The sequence below is a fragment of the Epinephelus lanceolatus genome, chromosome 19, assembly GCF_041903045.1.
Source record: "Epinephelus lanceolatus isolate andai-2023 chromosome 19, ASM4190304v1, whole genome shotgun sequence".
In the NCBI taxonomy this organism is placed as follows: Eukaryota; Metazoa; Chordata; class Actinopteri; order Perciformes; family Serranidae; genus Epinephelus; species Epinephelus lanceolatus.
Window position 1 is genome coordinate 39,551,873 of NC_135752.1, and position 16,138 is coordinate 39,568,010.

At 41.0% G+C, this 16,138-nt stretch overlaps 1 protein-coding gene across 1 annotated transcript; it reads right to left on the bottom strand.

The window, feature by feature from the left end:
* Positions 1-626: 626 nt before the first annotated feature.
* On the bottom strand, positions 627-8,447 carry polm (polymerase (DNA directed), mu). Its single transcript, XM_078162087.1, has 11 exons — positions 7,939-8,447; positions 5,410-5,587; positions 5,145-5,243; positions 4,875-5,045; positions 4,724-4,795; positions 3,160-3,280; positions 2,943-3,075; positions 2,360-2,462; positions 1,883-2,212; positions 1,723-1,806; positions 627-1,638 (listed from the first exon to the last, which is right to left on the bottom strand). The coding sequence occupies exons 1-11, from the start codon at positions 8,121-8,123 to the stop codon at positions 1,552-1,554; spliced, it is 1,563 nt and encodes a 520-aa protein (XP_078018213.1). The 5' UTR covers positions 8,124-8,447; the 3' UTR covers positions 627-1,551.
* Between the last annotated feature and the right edge of the window lie 7,691 nt (positions 8,448-16,138).

The window sequence follows — 16,138 nt, forward strand, 5'->3', positions numbered from 1 at the left end:
GTCTGGCTCTGAAATCTCACGTCTCGTGAGATTTGAGTTGTTGCAGGAAGTTACCGCTGGAGTGACCTCACAAGCGTGAGGAGTTACTCTGTTTGGAGTAGTCATGGCTGAATTTTGACCCGATTTTGACCAACTGGATCTGGATGAGCCATTTGAATTTGATGAGCGCCCGTATTTATTTGAACACGGAGTACACGGACGTACACGGACGCAGAGCTCATTGAAACTGAAGAGCGGACGAGGAGAGAGAGGGAGCAGCAACAGGCAGAGGAACATGTCTGAATCCAGCTAAAGGTAAACACACACGTTCATTTCTCCTTTCCGTTATGTTGTCAGATAATTATGCTAACAATCTGAGCCTATCTGTGTGGAAAAATGCACTTTTAGTGGACGTATTTTGACGTTGCTTGACGCTGTCTGAGTGCCCTATTATTTAATATAGCGCGCGCTCACAGGCTGCAGGCAGGTCAGCCCTAGCTTCATACTGGAGACATGTCACATATTGAACATCCTATCACTCATTTAGACAAAAGGAGATCTGAACATAGGGCCCAGGTTGAAAACAACATTAGTTCCCCTTTAAGTCCAAGTAGACGTTTGTGCCAAATTTGAAGAAACTCCCTTGAGGTGTTCTTGAGATATTGTGTTCACAAGGATTGGACGTGCATAGGTAAGTACGGACAGACGGACAACCTAAACACATAATGCCTCTGGCCACGGCTGTTGTGGGCACAGAGGCATAAAGCAACATTTTCAAAAGAGAATCAAAAAATGTCAGATTTCCAGTGAGCAGTTCCTTTCAGGGAGTCCTTCAATGGTTTGGATCGAAAACCTCATTTGGAGCCAGTCCAGCAAATAAAGTTGTTGATCCTGTAACAAGCTGAACCAGTGTCGGCTCCGTTGGCCAACCAAAGACATGCAGGAGCACATTCCTGGTGGATTGTTTTGTGACGTGAACGCCATCCTCTCTGATTCAAACGCTGTAGAGCTCTTTACATTTTAAAAACAGATATATTAGACACATTCTTCATATTGGTATATTCTTTGCACTTATCATCAGAAAGCTGACTCTGTACTCTGCACAGCTAGAGATATATTTTAAAAATCTTCAATATATTGTTCTTACTTTTTATTTTTTACTAAAGACTCTTTGCTTTTGCGGTATTTATTTTTTCTCTGATCTGTTTGTTATGCAGCAAAACATCAAGGCAAATCTGTGAAAACCTACTTACCTAAAAACTGAATTTTGATTTGATTCTGATTTCTGCTTTGCCACAAATGATAAAATGATTGCTGAGTTTTAAAATCATGTCTTTAAGTATGATAAACTTTCAGTGTTTCGTCGTCTGATGAACTTTAAAACTCATGGATTTGTTGCTAAATAACCCCTAAAGCGACACACCTGCACCGATGCAGCCCAATTTCATTTTTTAAACCGCAGTGTTTTCAGTCTGAACTCCGAGTCAGCTGATTCGATAACCCTCCTGTGAGCAGGTGATAACCCTCAGATGGTACTTGCTTGTTCGTCCAGTAGGAGCTCACGTTGTCCGGTCAGGCGTTTCTCTCTGTCGGAGGAATGTACTCCAGACCCAGGTGAGCAAATATCTCCTCCTCTGACGTCGCTCTCAGATATTTATTCTGTAGGAACAATTGAAAAGACGAATCATATTAGTTTTGTGAAAGACAAGATCGAATGTGTTGAGAGTTTATGAGAAATGATACCTGTTTGTTATCATACAGAGCGTGGCTGCTCAGAGACATGGCCTTCTCGTGTCCCGCCCAGCGTCGCAGCTCCCTCTCAAACAACTGCAGAGAGTGTGGAGTCAGTGGAAGTATAGCTCACTGTGGCAGATCTTATCTTTGGTCATTTATGAGAGGTCACCTTGGAGCCGGTCCAGCCCAGCAGAGCAAAAGCAAACTGGCTGATGGGAGACACCACCAGGTCGACTCTCACAGCTCTCCAGGGTTTGTGTCCGGCAGGTTTGGTCCGTTCCGGTCCGTCATCTTTAACCTGCGTCAGGGCTTCAGGAGTGAACGCGTCCTCAGGTGTGTTCTCTGTGTCCGTCTGCTTTGCTCCTCGTCTCTCCTCCTCGGACAGTTTAAAGATGGAGAAACACCTCTCGAAGCGGTCCATGTTGGAGGAGGGCCGAGCCGGACCGTCCTCAGACTCCAGGTAAGAGTTTCTCGTAGTCTTCTGGTACAACAGGAAACCCTGCAGAGACAGAAAACTATTAACCATTTGTGCAGTGAGAATGTGGCTGATATGGATCCAGGTTATTAAATAGAGGCAAAATGTTGACATTCATTACACTGACGACACGTTACTTTATAAAACAAAAGCCATAGACTCAGAGTTTACCTGTGATTCCAACCAGGAGACGATTTTCGGCATCAGTCCGACCTCTCGGCCCTCCTCTGGGTGTGTTATCAGGAAGTCCACGTCATGGCCTGTCAGCTTTCCTCTGCAGAGGGTCAGAGGCACAGATGTTTAAGTTTGGAGTGAATTTCTGAAATTCCAACCAAATAAATCCCTGCCTCCAAAAAAGTGTTTCCATTTCTTTAAGAAATATTTTACTGAGAAGAGAAATATTCGAGACTTTTGTAAATTAAATTAAGTGAATTTAAAGTTAGCTACGGTTAGCTAGCAGCTAACTGGTATCATGGTGGACAACTTTACAGCTCTGTACATTTGGTTCGTCCAAAAAGTCACGGCTCTGGATGTAGATTTCTCCATGTTGCTACCGGCTTCTTCTTCTCTTACACATTTAATGCTATTGGACTTCAGGGTCAAAGCCCGGGGCGGAAACTGTGGAGCCTGTTCAGAGCGCCTCGGCCAGTTTGGGTCTGATCGACAACATTAAGGTGTATCTGAATAGCTGTAAAATCTTTTTAACCGTCATTAATCCTAGCAGGATCATGAGAGCGAGTGTTTGCTCTTTTACCGTCTGAATCCTCCAATCAGAGAGATCTGTGCTCCTGGTAACACAGAGGCGACGGCTTCCTCCACGATCTCTCCGATGGTGTCGGCCTCCGCCTTACTGACCGGCTGGTTCAAGTCATCGTAGTGCTCCAGACCTGAGAGATGTAAAGAGTTCGTTCAGAGAGAAACAAGATGAAGTACAGACTGAAGCAGACCTGAGTGTCAGGACACTCACACACCTGCTCGCTGCGCTCGGTTGAGTGTTTGACCTGAGGCCTGTAACTGTTGCAGGTTGTGTATCCCGTCTCTGATCCAACGTCCTGCTGTTTTTACTCCGACTCCAAAAATACCTGTTAGAACCTGAAATACAGACGGTGAGCAGAAAGGTGCTCAAAAACTGACAGAAGGCGCAGGAAATCTTGTGTGGACTCTCAGTAGAGCTCCTTATGCATTCAAATCCAAACTTTGGTCACAGTGTGCATGATGTAGTGTCAATATATTATTTTCATAAGCCCCTCTAAAAAACGTGATGATGATGCTACCTAAAAAACCTCCAGACTGCCTGATGTGTCTCTTGGTGAGCCAGACCTTCTTTGAGACATGTGTGTCATCAGTCTTACAAATTAGATTGATTCCTCCGCACCCCTAACTGGCACAGAAGCTAAGCAACGTACCGCTGTTCCGCTCAGAAGGTAAGGAGCTCCTGCACCTCAGTGTTTTTACTATTTGTGAACATTTTCAGCTGCTGTTCTTCTCTGAGTTAGCTGCTAACTGCTAACAGCTACGTTTTTCAAGCTGCTGCGGTGGGTCGCATGCATAAAAGCCTGTGCACACTGAGTCCCTGTTTGTTTTGGAAGCATTGTTGTAACTCTTTCATCGCACAGAAACCTTTAACACTGATTTCAACGCGTTTTATTGTTCTATTTGTTGCAAAAATTCGCAATTCGTGACAAAATGAAAAGACACATTTCCTCTTTTGCCTCTCTCCATTGGGGACATCCCCTCCTCCACAGCTGCTTGAAGATGCAGCGCTGTTGTCCACATTCTGTGTGCAGTTCACATCCTCCTCCTCTTCTTCATCATATGACTATATCACTATCTGACCTGTTGAACGAGAGCTGTCTGAGTTATGAAATGATTCTGTGTGTCTCGTCTCAGCTGTGTCCCGCTGCCACATTTTCTTCACTGATTCTTGGTCAAACGTCTCTAAAGGCTCTGACGGAGGCGAAAGAAAAAGAAAATTGAACCTGTTCAGAAAATTTAAATGACAGACAAAAGTTTGCTCTCAGTGTGCAAACACGATCGTCACTGTGCGAGGTTGTACTTATTTTTACACGTGCGAGAATTACAGACAAAAAAAAAACAAATTTAGTGCCCATGATCCCGCCCCGCACGCCGTCCTGTTTATACAGACATCGTTTCATAGCTGTCACTACCTCCCGTGGTGGCTTAAAGGCGAGACAACTCTGTCCCCCCAGTGCGCGATTGTACCGCATATACAGAATGGGGAGGTGGCAGGATGGCGCCACATTCCTGTCTTGAACAGGCAGTGTAGGGCCGTTTCATAGTCGACACAAAGGCACGCAGACGCGAACGCACTGGGACGCATTGGCCGCCATGATGCATTCTTGCGTCTCAAAATGTGTTGTCCATTTTTTTGATATGCGACGAAATTAACCACCAATTAACCACTTTTGTGTAAGAGTCATTTTTATCTTTGATCATCTGGTGACCCTTCAGATTTGTCCTCGCACACCTCTGTGGTTTGAAGACTCAAGTTTATGTGTAAAACAGCTGACACACCTTCAGCGCGTTAAACTGCTCAGACTGCTTCGTAGATTCAACTTCACTCGATGTTCCGTTTTCCAAAATCTCCTACAAGAGCAGAGAAGACGGATAATCAGACCTCTCTGAGTTTGATAAAGACGATATAAAAAGAACATTTTCTACTGACTTTGATGACTCTGAGCGAATGTCCTCCGAGACAGGGAAGCCCTCTGAGCTGCGTCATGCTCGTCACCGGTTTAGGGAGGGCCTTCAACACGGCGGCAGCCCGTCGGAACGCAACACCTCGTCCCTCCTCGTCACTGAGCTCAGCTTTTTCAGCGAGCAGCGACAGAGCATCCTGAGACAGGAAACATGACATCACCTAGATGTGAGGTTTAAACTAACATCAGCGTTTCAGGTGTGACATATGAGGTCTGTGTTTGCTGGGGGACGTTACAGTGAGGACGGCGTTGTGGTTGTCCAGGGTGGTCCTCCTCTGACAGCCGTAGCTCGGCACAAAAAACTCCACAATGTCCTTTTCATCAGTCTGCCGCTCCTGTAAAACACAGAGAGACCAACAGCCGTACAATTATAAATGAAATCCAAACATCAAACTGATAAACATAAAAATTTGGACCATCCTTTAATTTCACTTATGTGTGTCATACAGTGCGTCTCATAACTCTGAATGGGTTTTTATAGTTCAGTGAAAATGGACGTACCTGTAGTTTGTGTCTGTCCAATACTTCAACAGGACGTCCTGCCGACATGCTCTCTGTGTACCAGCTGATGTCCAGCAGGTGAGCAGGTGTTCGAACTCGACCTTTGACCTGTGACGCGAGCCACGTCCTGACCTCATCACCAGAGTTGTTCTCAGAAATCACATGTGTGACCCTCTCACTGAGCAAAGACAAGATACAACATGTGACAACCTGATGGACACGTGATCAGCACAACACTGATGCCAATTATCTTGACGATGGATTAATGGTTGAGGTGATTTTATAAATATTTAAACACTAGTCCATAGCCATTGGTAGCTTTGTCACCTTCTACCTATGCCAGTCCTCAATGCCTATGTGCAGTTTCACATAGATTGACCACGTCAGTGAGTAGAAAAACGTGGGACAGACAGAATGACACACTGACAGTTTCCGTGATTATGTACAGCATACCATACCATGACTTAGTCATACCAAACATTAGAAACAACACCAACATTGGTCCACAGGGGGAGCCACAGCAATCGGTCGCATTTTAGCCATTTTGAAGCATTTTTCTGTTGTTATAGCGCCACCCAGTTGCCAATTAGAGTTAAATTTCTCCAGTCACCTTGAGGCGTCCTGTTCTACATGTCTACCAAGTTTAGTAAAAATCCATATGGCGGTTAGGCCTAGATAAGAAATGAGCTCTCTAGCGCCCCCATTTTGTTTGATGGGGTCAATAATGGAGGGGTCCCCTCAGATTATGTGTGGTCATATGCCTACAAAGTTGCGTGGTGATGGGTGAAACCCTTGAGATGTTATACACCTTTATGTGATGAGCCACGCCCTCCGCAATATTCATTGCCTTATAGAAGCTCAGTTTTAGTAAGTTTTCCAACTTTTGCCAAGAGGGAACTTTAGATATTGGTCCCTAGATTATGTTCACCCAGTTTCATGCAGATCGCTCAAACTTCCTAGGAAGAGATCCATTTGAAGTGTTTTTCAAAAAATTCAAAATGGCGGAAAATCTATATAAGCGGAAGTTATGGGTTCTTGAGGCAAATGTGTTCCTCATGAGGAGAGGCATCTCTGTGCAAAGTTTCATGTCTCTACGACATACGGGGCATGAGATATGCCCATTCAAAGTTTGACATTTCAATGGGTTGCTATAGCGCCCCCCTTTGGCCAATTGATGTAATATTGCTTCATTGGCATCCTCCCATGACCCTCTACCACTGTGCCAAATTTCACATGGATTGACCAAGTCAGTGAGGAGAAAAACGTGGAACACACACACACACACACAGAGTTTACATCATTATATAGTCAGATTTGCAGACTCCAGTTTCTGAACTGTGAAGATCTCAGTGCGATTCAAAACATGACTGAGTCCAAAGATGAATCAGGTTAACAATGTCTTATCTTGTAATGAAAACTGAACAAAGAGGATTCACGCGTACAGCTGCGTATTCTCTTCCTGGTTGAAAACAGCTGTTGTCACTACGACAACCAAAGACACATTCAGCAAAAAGTCACCAGTTTGTTAGTAAATTTGAAACACAGGTTGTTTTTCCTCCATCTCTCAGAATCACGGTGACTTTTAGCTCAGCTGCCTGACCTCTGGTGGTGCGTGATGTGCACTACATACAATAAGTTCAACAGGAAAAGGAGCGCCTGTTTTTTGACAGTATTGAAAATCACACCGTTGAGATAAGTTAATCCCCAGTGGGAGGAAAAAAATGATACAGCAGAGTATTGTGATATTTTGTGTGGCTATCGATACACGGACACCAAGTATCGAACTTTAATTTTATACTTTTTGCAAACACACATTTTAATACAAAGCCCCAGATGTCCTCAAATTCTAGACACACTCCTGCACACAAATGACCTGATATTATGCAGAAATGGCCCCCAGGCAAAGCAAGTACATTATCCCTGCTGTAAAGTCACTCAAACTCTGAAATAAATGTAGTGGAGCTAAAAGTACATTTACCTTTCTGAGATGTAGCAGAGTGGAAGTAGAGAGTGCCACGAGAAGAAGTACAAGTACCTCAGACTTTTACTCATGTGCAGTGATCAGGAGACATTTCACGACACCTTTAACCAAATTTAAGACAGATTTTTGGACAAATCGTGTTTTACTTATTGAAGCATCGCAGGTAAAGACTGCAGGTAAATAGAACATATGTGGTCTTGTGAAGAGGTGGGTGTTACGTGGTTATTAGAGGGAGTTCGGTCAGTCTACATTTGCCAACAGGTGAGTGGAAGTAAGAAGGAAAATGACTTGTAACATCAGAAATGTGGACTAAATATAGACAGGCTTCATTTACACAGAGAGAAATGTCAAAAATACGGATAAATGAAATTATATAAGATGTCTGTAGTTAAGACCTCAGGCTCACAAAGTCAGATTTAAGGCTATGTAATGCCTTTTAAGGAGCTTACTGTTGTGAAGGACCTGCACACACCCTGAGTAATCGAGTAAATGTACTCAGTTACACTCCACCACTGCTTCACAGTTTAATGTCTGTGCAGGTAACTCACCTGAACAGCTCCTCCACTGTGAATCCTTTCTTTCGGCCGAGCTGAGACAGAAAAGCTCTTCGGCTGGCTCCCATCTTTCTCTCCAACAGGAACAAAACAACCTGAGGGAACTTTGACTCACTCCCAGTGTTCCCAGTGTTCCCAGCTCCTGAGGATGAGACCTTTCTCCTCTTTAAAGGCACCATGTTTCACTCTGTGGTGAAATAACACGCCTGCCTACACTTAGAGTCCATGTCGTGTATAAGAAACTAAATATCTGAACTGTAGCTGATGCTGTCACCAGCTGTGCTCACTGCTGTCACTGCTCCATCACTTCTCTGATGCTAACTCGCTTCTTAAAGCTAATTCTCCTAAAATACTTCTTTTAATTCATAAAACATTACAGCGGAGTTGCGTTCAGGTGTCTGGTGTGACGGGTTTCATCCTCTGAGAGATGTGAGAGGGAAAAAACCGCAGAAAAATCCGCAGACTTCAGTGAAGGAGACAAACCGGATGCAGCTGTGTTGATGCGCCGGTTCCACCTGCGCGTTACCAAAATAGTTCCGACTGGAAACAGGAACTCATCTTCTTATTCTTCTGCTGCTTTACCGGCGAATCACAAACAACTGTAAGGTGCACACCTCCACCTACTGTGTAACATGTCATTTTACCACATAAAGAATAGAAGAATTATAAGAAGCAAAAATAAGAGTATGAAATACAAGTATGTAAATATGTGTATTAAAATAAAAATTAAAATAAAACAAAATAATGTTTGACATTAGTACGTCAGACATGTTCACTGTGTTGAGTCTGTAAGTGTGTAAAAATATACAAATCTGTGCATTGTGCTGCATTAAACTGTATAAACTAATATAACTAATGTAACAAAATACTTTTGAGTGGAGTAATTTGGTATTTAAAATACTCAAAATACTTTCTCCATGAATCAAAAAACAAAAATAATAGGCTACACATTCTTATAATATTGGATGTAACAATACTTTTTTTTTTTTTTCAGATATTTTTATCTATATGTTTTTTTAAACTTGGGCCCTTCAATGACCTAGTGGTCTGTTTTACTGGACTGTGCATAACATAGGAAACTGTATGTTGTTGTGGTTGATGCTTGGGATGAGTCTGCTACAAATGAATTGCCTCACGTGGGATCAATAAAGTTGTCTGAATCTAAATCTGAATCAATAAATAATATTTTAGGGTAGCCTACATGTCCCTAGCTTTTTCATTTGAGAAAAGTTGAACACAGGGCTCCAAAGGCTCCAAGTTAAGTCTGGTTAATATATATATATATATATATATATATATATATATATATATATATATATATATATGTATGTATATACATAATCAAGTTGTTGTCTTTTAATGGCTTTGCTTAGTTACACTTTGTTAGTTCTGTGACTGTTCTGCCTTTTTGTGGGGTTCACCAGAGCTTTGTGTATATCCTGTAGCCCAAACCTGAATACTCTGCTTCACCAAACTGTGAGAAAACAAGCGCAAATTTGCTACTGTCACGCCATTAATGGATGAATCATGGTTGTTCTTTCTGGCATCGTTACTTGTGGTCTCTAATTGCAGCATGTACATTTTGAGCATTTTTGGTCAAGGACTTTTTGAGTTATACACAAAAAGATTTGAATCGGTTAGTATAGCGCCACCTATGGACGAACCGTGGGAATTCTTTCAGGTATAGTTACTCATGGTCTCTAGTTGCAGTATGCAAATTTTGAGCATTTTTGGTCTAGGGCTTTTTGAGTTATTCAAGAAAAGCTTTGTGGACCGACCAACCGACCAACCAACTGACCAACTGACCGACCAGCAGAGTGACCTATAGCTGCGGGTCGCTGCTAAAAAGAAAGAAAAAAAGTATTTTCTGTATTTGAAAATACAAAATACATGTATTTTATTTTGATACATTTATTTGAGGGGTATTTTGTATAAAAATACATTTTGATGTATTTTTGCCCATCTCTGATTACAATACATCGAAGATGTATAGAATAAAAGTAAGAATAAGAATGAACATAAGAAATGTCCACAGTTATTTGCATTATATGTGAATAAATAGATACATTTAAGAGATATTGGTGAGAATAAAGTCGCATACTGAAGAATATTACACAGTTGATTGACTGCACCAATTACTGTACAGTAAAGAAAATACTACTACCACTACTACTACTACTAATACTAATAATAATAATAATAATAATAATAATAATAATGATAATGATAATAATAATAATTGTACTTTACGTTACTATGCTCACAGATTTTACAGAGTTCACCATGTTGAACTTCTGGTGGTAACTGTCTGGTCTTTGAAGATCAAACAGAAAGGCACGGGCATCACGGAAGCAGCAAGACAACAAGCACGAAGAGCCAATAATGCTTGTGCCTGAATACTGAGAGTTGCACAACATAGCGTCAGCAACTTACAAGGACAACTAGAAGGAAAACTGAGTCTGGGATAACAGGCTATGTAGAAATCTTTGGTAATTTCAGTAATTTTCTTTGTCTTGCTGCAGTATGCCGTTATTTATCTGGCGCCACGCTTGCTTGCACTTCCATCAGTGATGTTCTTGAAGCACCTGCCCGTCATCACAGCCCTGGACTGTAGCAGCATGCTCTTGTGGGTAGCCAGTTGCCACGTGGTGGTGTAAAGGCAGCTTAATGTATTTTTAAATTTTTAAAAAATCCCGGTGTGAATCGATTTATCTTCCCTGAGAATTAGAAAATGTTTTGTGAGACCCGGCAAGTTGAGTATCACCGCTCTAAACGCGCAATAGTCGCCACTGCTACGCCGATGACGTCCAGCTCTACATCGCCACTAAATCCATCACCACAGTAACTCACTCCACTCTGACCACCTGCCTCAACGAAATCAGAAATACAAGCCAACTTCCTCAAACTGAACTATGATAAATTGGATCATGTGACCATCATCAGTCCCCAAATCCCTCACCAAAACCACCCACAACTTCTGCCTCACCATCGATTATGTCGAAAAATGACTCGATGGCTCGGGGTCGATTCACAGCGGGTATTTTATTGGAGACACAGCTTACAACTTCACATACCGCAACAATGAGACAGCCCCGTAGAATCACCGAACATTCTTATTCTCCTCCTCGGATAAGCATCATACCTCACTTTCCGTGTGTGTGTGTGATTTCCTGCTGTTTCCAGAACTCGCGCTTATCTTCATCTTACTTGGTGTTCTACCACACTTTGTTCTGCCAACAACATCTATTTAACCATCACAATGTTTCTCCATCACAGTGTTTCTCCATCACAATGTTTGCCAGGTCACTCTGCTCTAAGACTTTCTAGGCCTTTTCGTCACCACAATAACTACACATCTGCAACCTCTGAGTTATTTTCGACAGCAACCTCTCCTCCAACACCACGACAGTCAAATCACCAGAATGGCCTTTTGGCTCATCTCCGCCCATCACTCTTCCTCTCTGTTGCAGAAACTCTGATCCATGCCTTCATCAGGCTGCTGACTATGATGACCAATACTATATGGAAACATAAATGTCTCTATCTACAGTCAGTGTTTGGTTTGTCCATTTTGGGCTACTGTAGAAACATGGCGGTGCAACATGGTGATCTCTGTAAGCCAGGACCTGCTCCCTGTGTAGATATAAAGGCTCATTCTAAGGTAACAAAAACAAAGTGGTTCTTATTTTCAGGTGATTATACACTAAAGTAAACAGCCTTATTATATTATATTTCTGCCAATGTGCTGCCCTAAATCCTTCACACTGGACCTTTAAAGTGTGACTAATGTTGTGTGTCATATATTTTAAACGTGGCCTGTTTTTATGATCATTTAAACTAATGTAAAGTGTCTCCGAGTATCACGAAAAACACTCTATAAATATAATGTATTGATATTATTATAATCAAGGTTCAAGGTTTGTCATTAGGACCAAAGGGTAAATCTGTTGTGCAGATGGAAGATTCCAAAACAAGCCATCATCATCACAGTACAGATGATGATAATGATGATGATGTCTGCAGTTGCCGATGACAACCTCCACCCTTTCCTGAAGCTGCTTCCAGCTGAGCAGAGCTCCTTCATCTGTTGGTTCATGTCACGGTTTGAAAACAGCAGGTCAGACGTGACTGTACTGACTGATTGTTACCTGCCTGTAGGACACCTCTCCATCAACAGCTGTTATACAGGCTATGGCTGCAGCTAACCACAGTGATGAGCGACCAGAATAATCATCATCACTGTTCAGTCTGTCGGAACAGCAACGAGTAACTTTCCAGAATGACATGTCATATTGATCATCCTTGTATTTACTGATTGGTTTCTAATTGTTTTTGTTGACATCATCTTCTGTCTCCATTTTGCTTCATTCTGCTGACTAATAACACGACAAATTTCCCATTTAAAGGTTCAGTGTGTGAAATTAGGGGGATTTAGTGGTGTCTGTTAGTGAGGATTGCAGATTGAAACAAGCTTAAACTTTATTTCTTGTCAAAGTTGGGCTGTTGGTAAGTATCTGTTGCATCTCGTTGCCCCGTGTCGGCTATTTTTCGGCTAAGCCGCTGTGTTTAACTGGGGTCTGTGACTGCAAAGCCTGTCAGTGAATGAAATCACTCTGATATTAAGTTCAGCTCAGAGCATGACGAGAGAAACAGAAGTGAGGAAAGTAAACAAAGAGCTGAAGTCCAGAGGAAGTTGTTACATAAGGTCAGATTATTTTTCTTTAGCAGAAACGTTTCCTGATGGTTTGTGTTATTGTTTACTGCCGCGCTGTAAATATGCTCTGTTCTTTCAGTGTTGGATTGTGTTGCTAATGTGCTAACTGGCTAACTAGCGTCAAGACAGTCTTCTTGTTTCCCTCTTTGAATGACGATTACAGAACATACGTAGTGGTTTACCTTCAGCTGTTGTCTCTGCAGTGTGTTCATGTGGCCAAGACACAGTGAAGTCAGGTGACGCAGCAGCCGATCTGTGTTGGTGCTAGTTTTCTGAAGTCGGTTTGGTGTGTCTGGGCCTTAAGGTAACAAAAACACCACAATACTTATTTTCAGGTGATTATACATGAAATGAAACACACTTATTATTTTATAGCTCATTTCTGGCAATGCATCAGCCTAAATCCTGCACACTGGAGCTCTCAAAAAGAAAAGAAAAAGAACTCTTTAATATATTAGGAGATGCATCTGCAGAGTTAGATATAAAGATACATTTTTCCTCTCACACAGTCTATGGTCACTTCAGATCAGCCACTCCCTCCTGCCCTGTTTTAACCCTTTTCCCGCCATTCCCCAGCTGACCTCGCCATTACGCCTGTTCCCACCACTGTGCAGTATTTAGACTGACTCATTTCCACTCAGTCCTATTGTACTTCTGACTGTTGGCCTTCTTCCTGACGCCTTGTTGGATCAGTTCTCCCGTTTTGATCTGCCCGCCTGGTTTTGATGTTTGCCGGTTTTTTGACCACGAGTAAACGTGAACTTTCACCTGTCCTGCTGGTCTCTGAGTTGTGCATCGGGGTTCAGACCTGTTTCTACACTGAACCATTTCAATCTCAACACATCCTACATATTTTTAAGGACTTTTCCAGCACACCATCACGTTGTCATTAATAGAGACAGTAGCTCAAGTGGAGAGATTGTTAACCTCCTGACATTACATTTTGGGTTTCCTGCTTAATTTAGACCTGTTGTTCTTGTTTGTGGCATTTTTTTGTGTCACCTATTGGTAGTAAGACCACAAGACAAGATGGCAGCCACCTCTGCCAAGTCCATCCAACAAGGTCCAAAACCTTTATTAGTCTTTATTTATGCTTGATAACGTTTTTAGTTTGATATGGCCTTTTGACGAATTTTAGCAACAGTAATAATCTAGGATGAGGTCAATTAGGAGGTACTCGTTAGGGGACACTGGGACTTTTTTATTATCTTGTTTGGGGACAGTGTGTTTGAGGATACTGGGACTCTATTATCCTCTCATTTGAAGACACCACTCACATGTATCTTCTGGTCTGGGGACATTGAGACTTTATTACCTCCACCAAGGAGGTTATGTTTTCGCCGGCACTGGTCTGTTTGTCTGTTTGTTTGTCTGCAAAATAACTCAAAAAGTTGTGAACGGATTTTGATGAAATTTTCAGGAAAGGTTGATAATGGGACAAGGAACAGATGATCGGCTGAAGCGAAGTGGATAAAATAATAAAATGGTGGGAAATCCGAGCTGCTTGGCGGAGGTCTGCGCTCTCCGAGTGCTTTTCTAGTTGTCTTCTTGTTTTTGACCAGACACCATCAGAAGGAGGGACAGGTCCCATCAGCTTCAGCTGGATTTTGTGTTTGGTGCTGATTAGCAAAACGTTAGCATGCTAACATGCTAAACTAAGATGGTGAACATTATAAACATTGGCATGTTAGCATGTTAGCTCGCAGCTCCACTGTGCAGTGTATCAGTCGTGTTCACAGCTCAGCTCTGACGGATATCAGACCCACTGAAGGGAAGTGCTCAGAGATTTGGTTGATCAGATATCAGGAGTCAGTCCTCCCCGTTATCCACAAATCTGTTTCATGTGAAATATAATTACTGGCAGATGAGCCTCCGTGTTCGGGTGTGATGAATTCTGTACTCAGTGTTCTCTAGAAAACCACGAGTCATTAATATGTTACTACTTCCTCGACCCAGAGGACATCCATCATCATTACATCATAACTAACTCATGTTGTTTGAACTGTTAAAACTTTATTTTAAATTCCACTCAGGGGCCAAAACATCCCAAAGAAATGTCTGTCTACAATTTAATGTTATTGTACAGAAATCTGGGAATGTCATCTTATATTTCAGGAGGGAAAAAGCAAGGCACTCCATTATTAGGTGAAATAATCTTATATATTTATTCTTGGAGCATAAAGACAGTGCTTAAGGGCTTCCTTCGTTTGGTTTTTATCCTTTTACCTGACAGAGCATCTGTCAGTCCAGCTAACAGAGCCAAACAGCGCCTCCTTCGTCCATTGTAACATCTTATTTTTACATTTTGCCTCTTGTCATAAATGTACTCTGTAAAATGTATAATCTGTCAAGTACAGTGTGTAAATAAATATAGTATATGTAGATATGTGGATTTGAATGTTTTACCTAATTGAGTTTAAACATAGCTTTCAATCAGAGCTGTAAGAAGAAGATATACAGAATGCTCTGCTGTTGAACTCATGAATGATAGAGACTGTACTGATGACAAACACTGACATGAACTTGAAGTCATTGTGAAGCTGTTGAAAGGGAAATTTAAAGGGAGTTACATTGAAATGTGTGAAAGTGGTTTCAGATCCTCCGCATAGGCTCTTACTTAGGTTTCATTTTTTTTGAAAAGGAAACTGCAGCCATGGACCATAAAAGCTATCAGTGTCAGACTGAGCTGATATATCGGCAGATAAAGTGACATTAGATATTTGATATGTGTGTGTATGTTTATGGTAATTTAAAAAATAGTGTCTGTGTTGCATCATTTGATTTTTAAACTCAGTTGTCTGCATATTTCGGTCAAAATTTCCTAGTAACTGAATTGAAGGGGTCCTAAACAAAAATGTGTCCTCATGTGTTTCTGTAAAAAAAAAAAAAAAACCTGTTGCAAACAAATCTGTATATATAAAAATAAAAATAAAAATAAAAATGAAATAAAATAAAAATAATAAAATAAAATAAAATCAGTGGTAAAATGGTTAACTTTTTTATGGCTTTTTAATGACTGTCTATTTTAGATTAACATAATATTATTCCCCCCTGTGGAACAATTAAGTATTATCATTAAATTAAATTAAAATGTTTGGCTTTTTTAATGGCTTTCTACTTTAGATCATTATAAGAAAATTTCCCCTTGGGAATGAATTATGTGTTATCAACAAAATAAAATAAAATAAAATAAAAATAGTTAAATGAACTTGGATTGAATTAAATTAAATTAAATTAAAATGTTGAAACAGTTGATATTTTTGTTGAACTTTTCCTTTTTTTTTCATTTTAGATTGAATATTATGAAATATAAAATTACGTGCAGTGTGCAATATAATATAATTTGATATTGTATCAGATGAGTACATAAGGAAAAAGTGGGAAAAAATGTTGACATTTTTGATAAATAATTCTTTTTATTGGACCGAATATAAAATAAAATAAAATTAAATAATCTAATTAAAATATAAAAAATATATA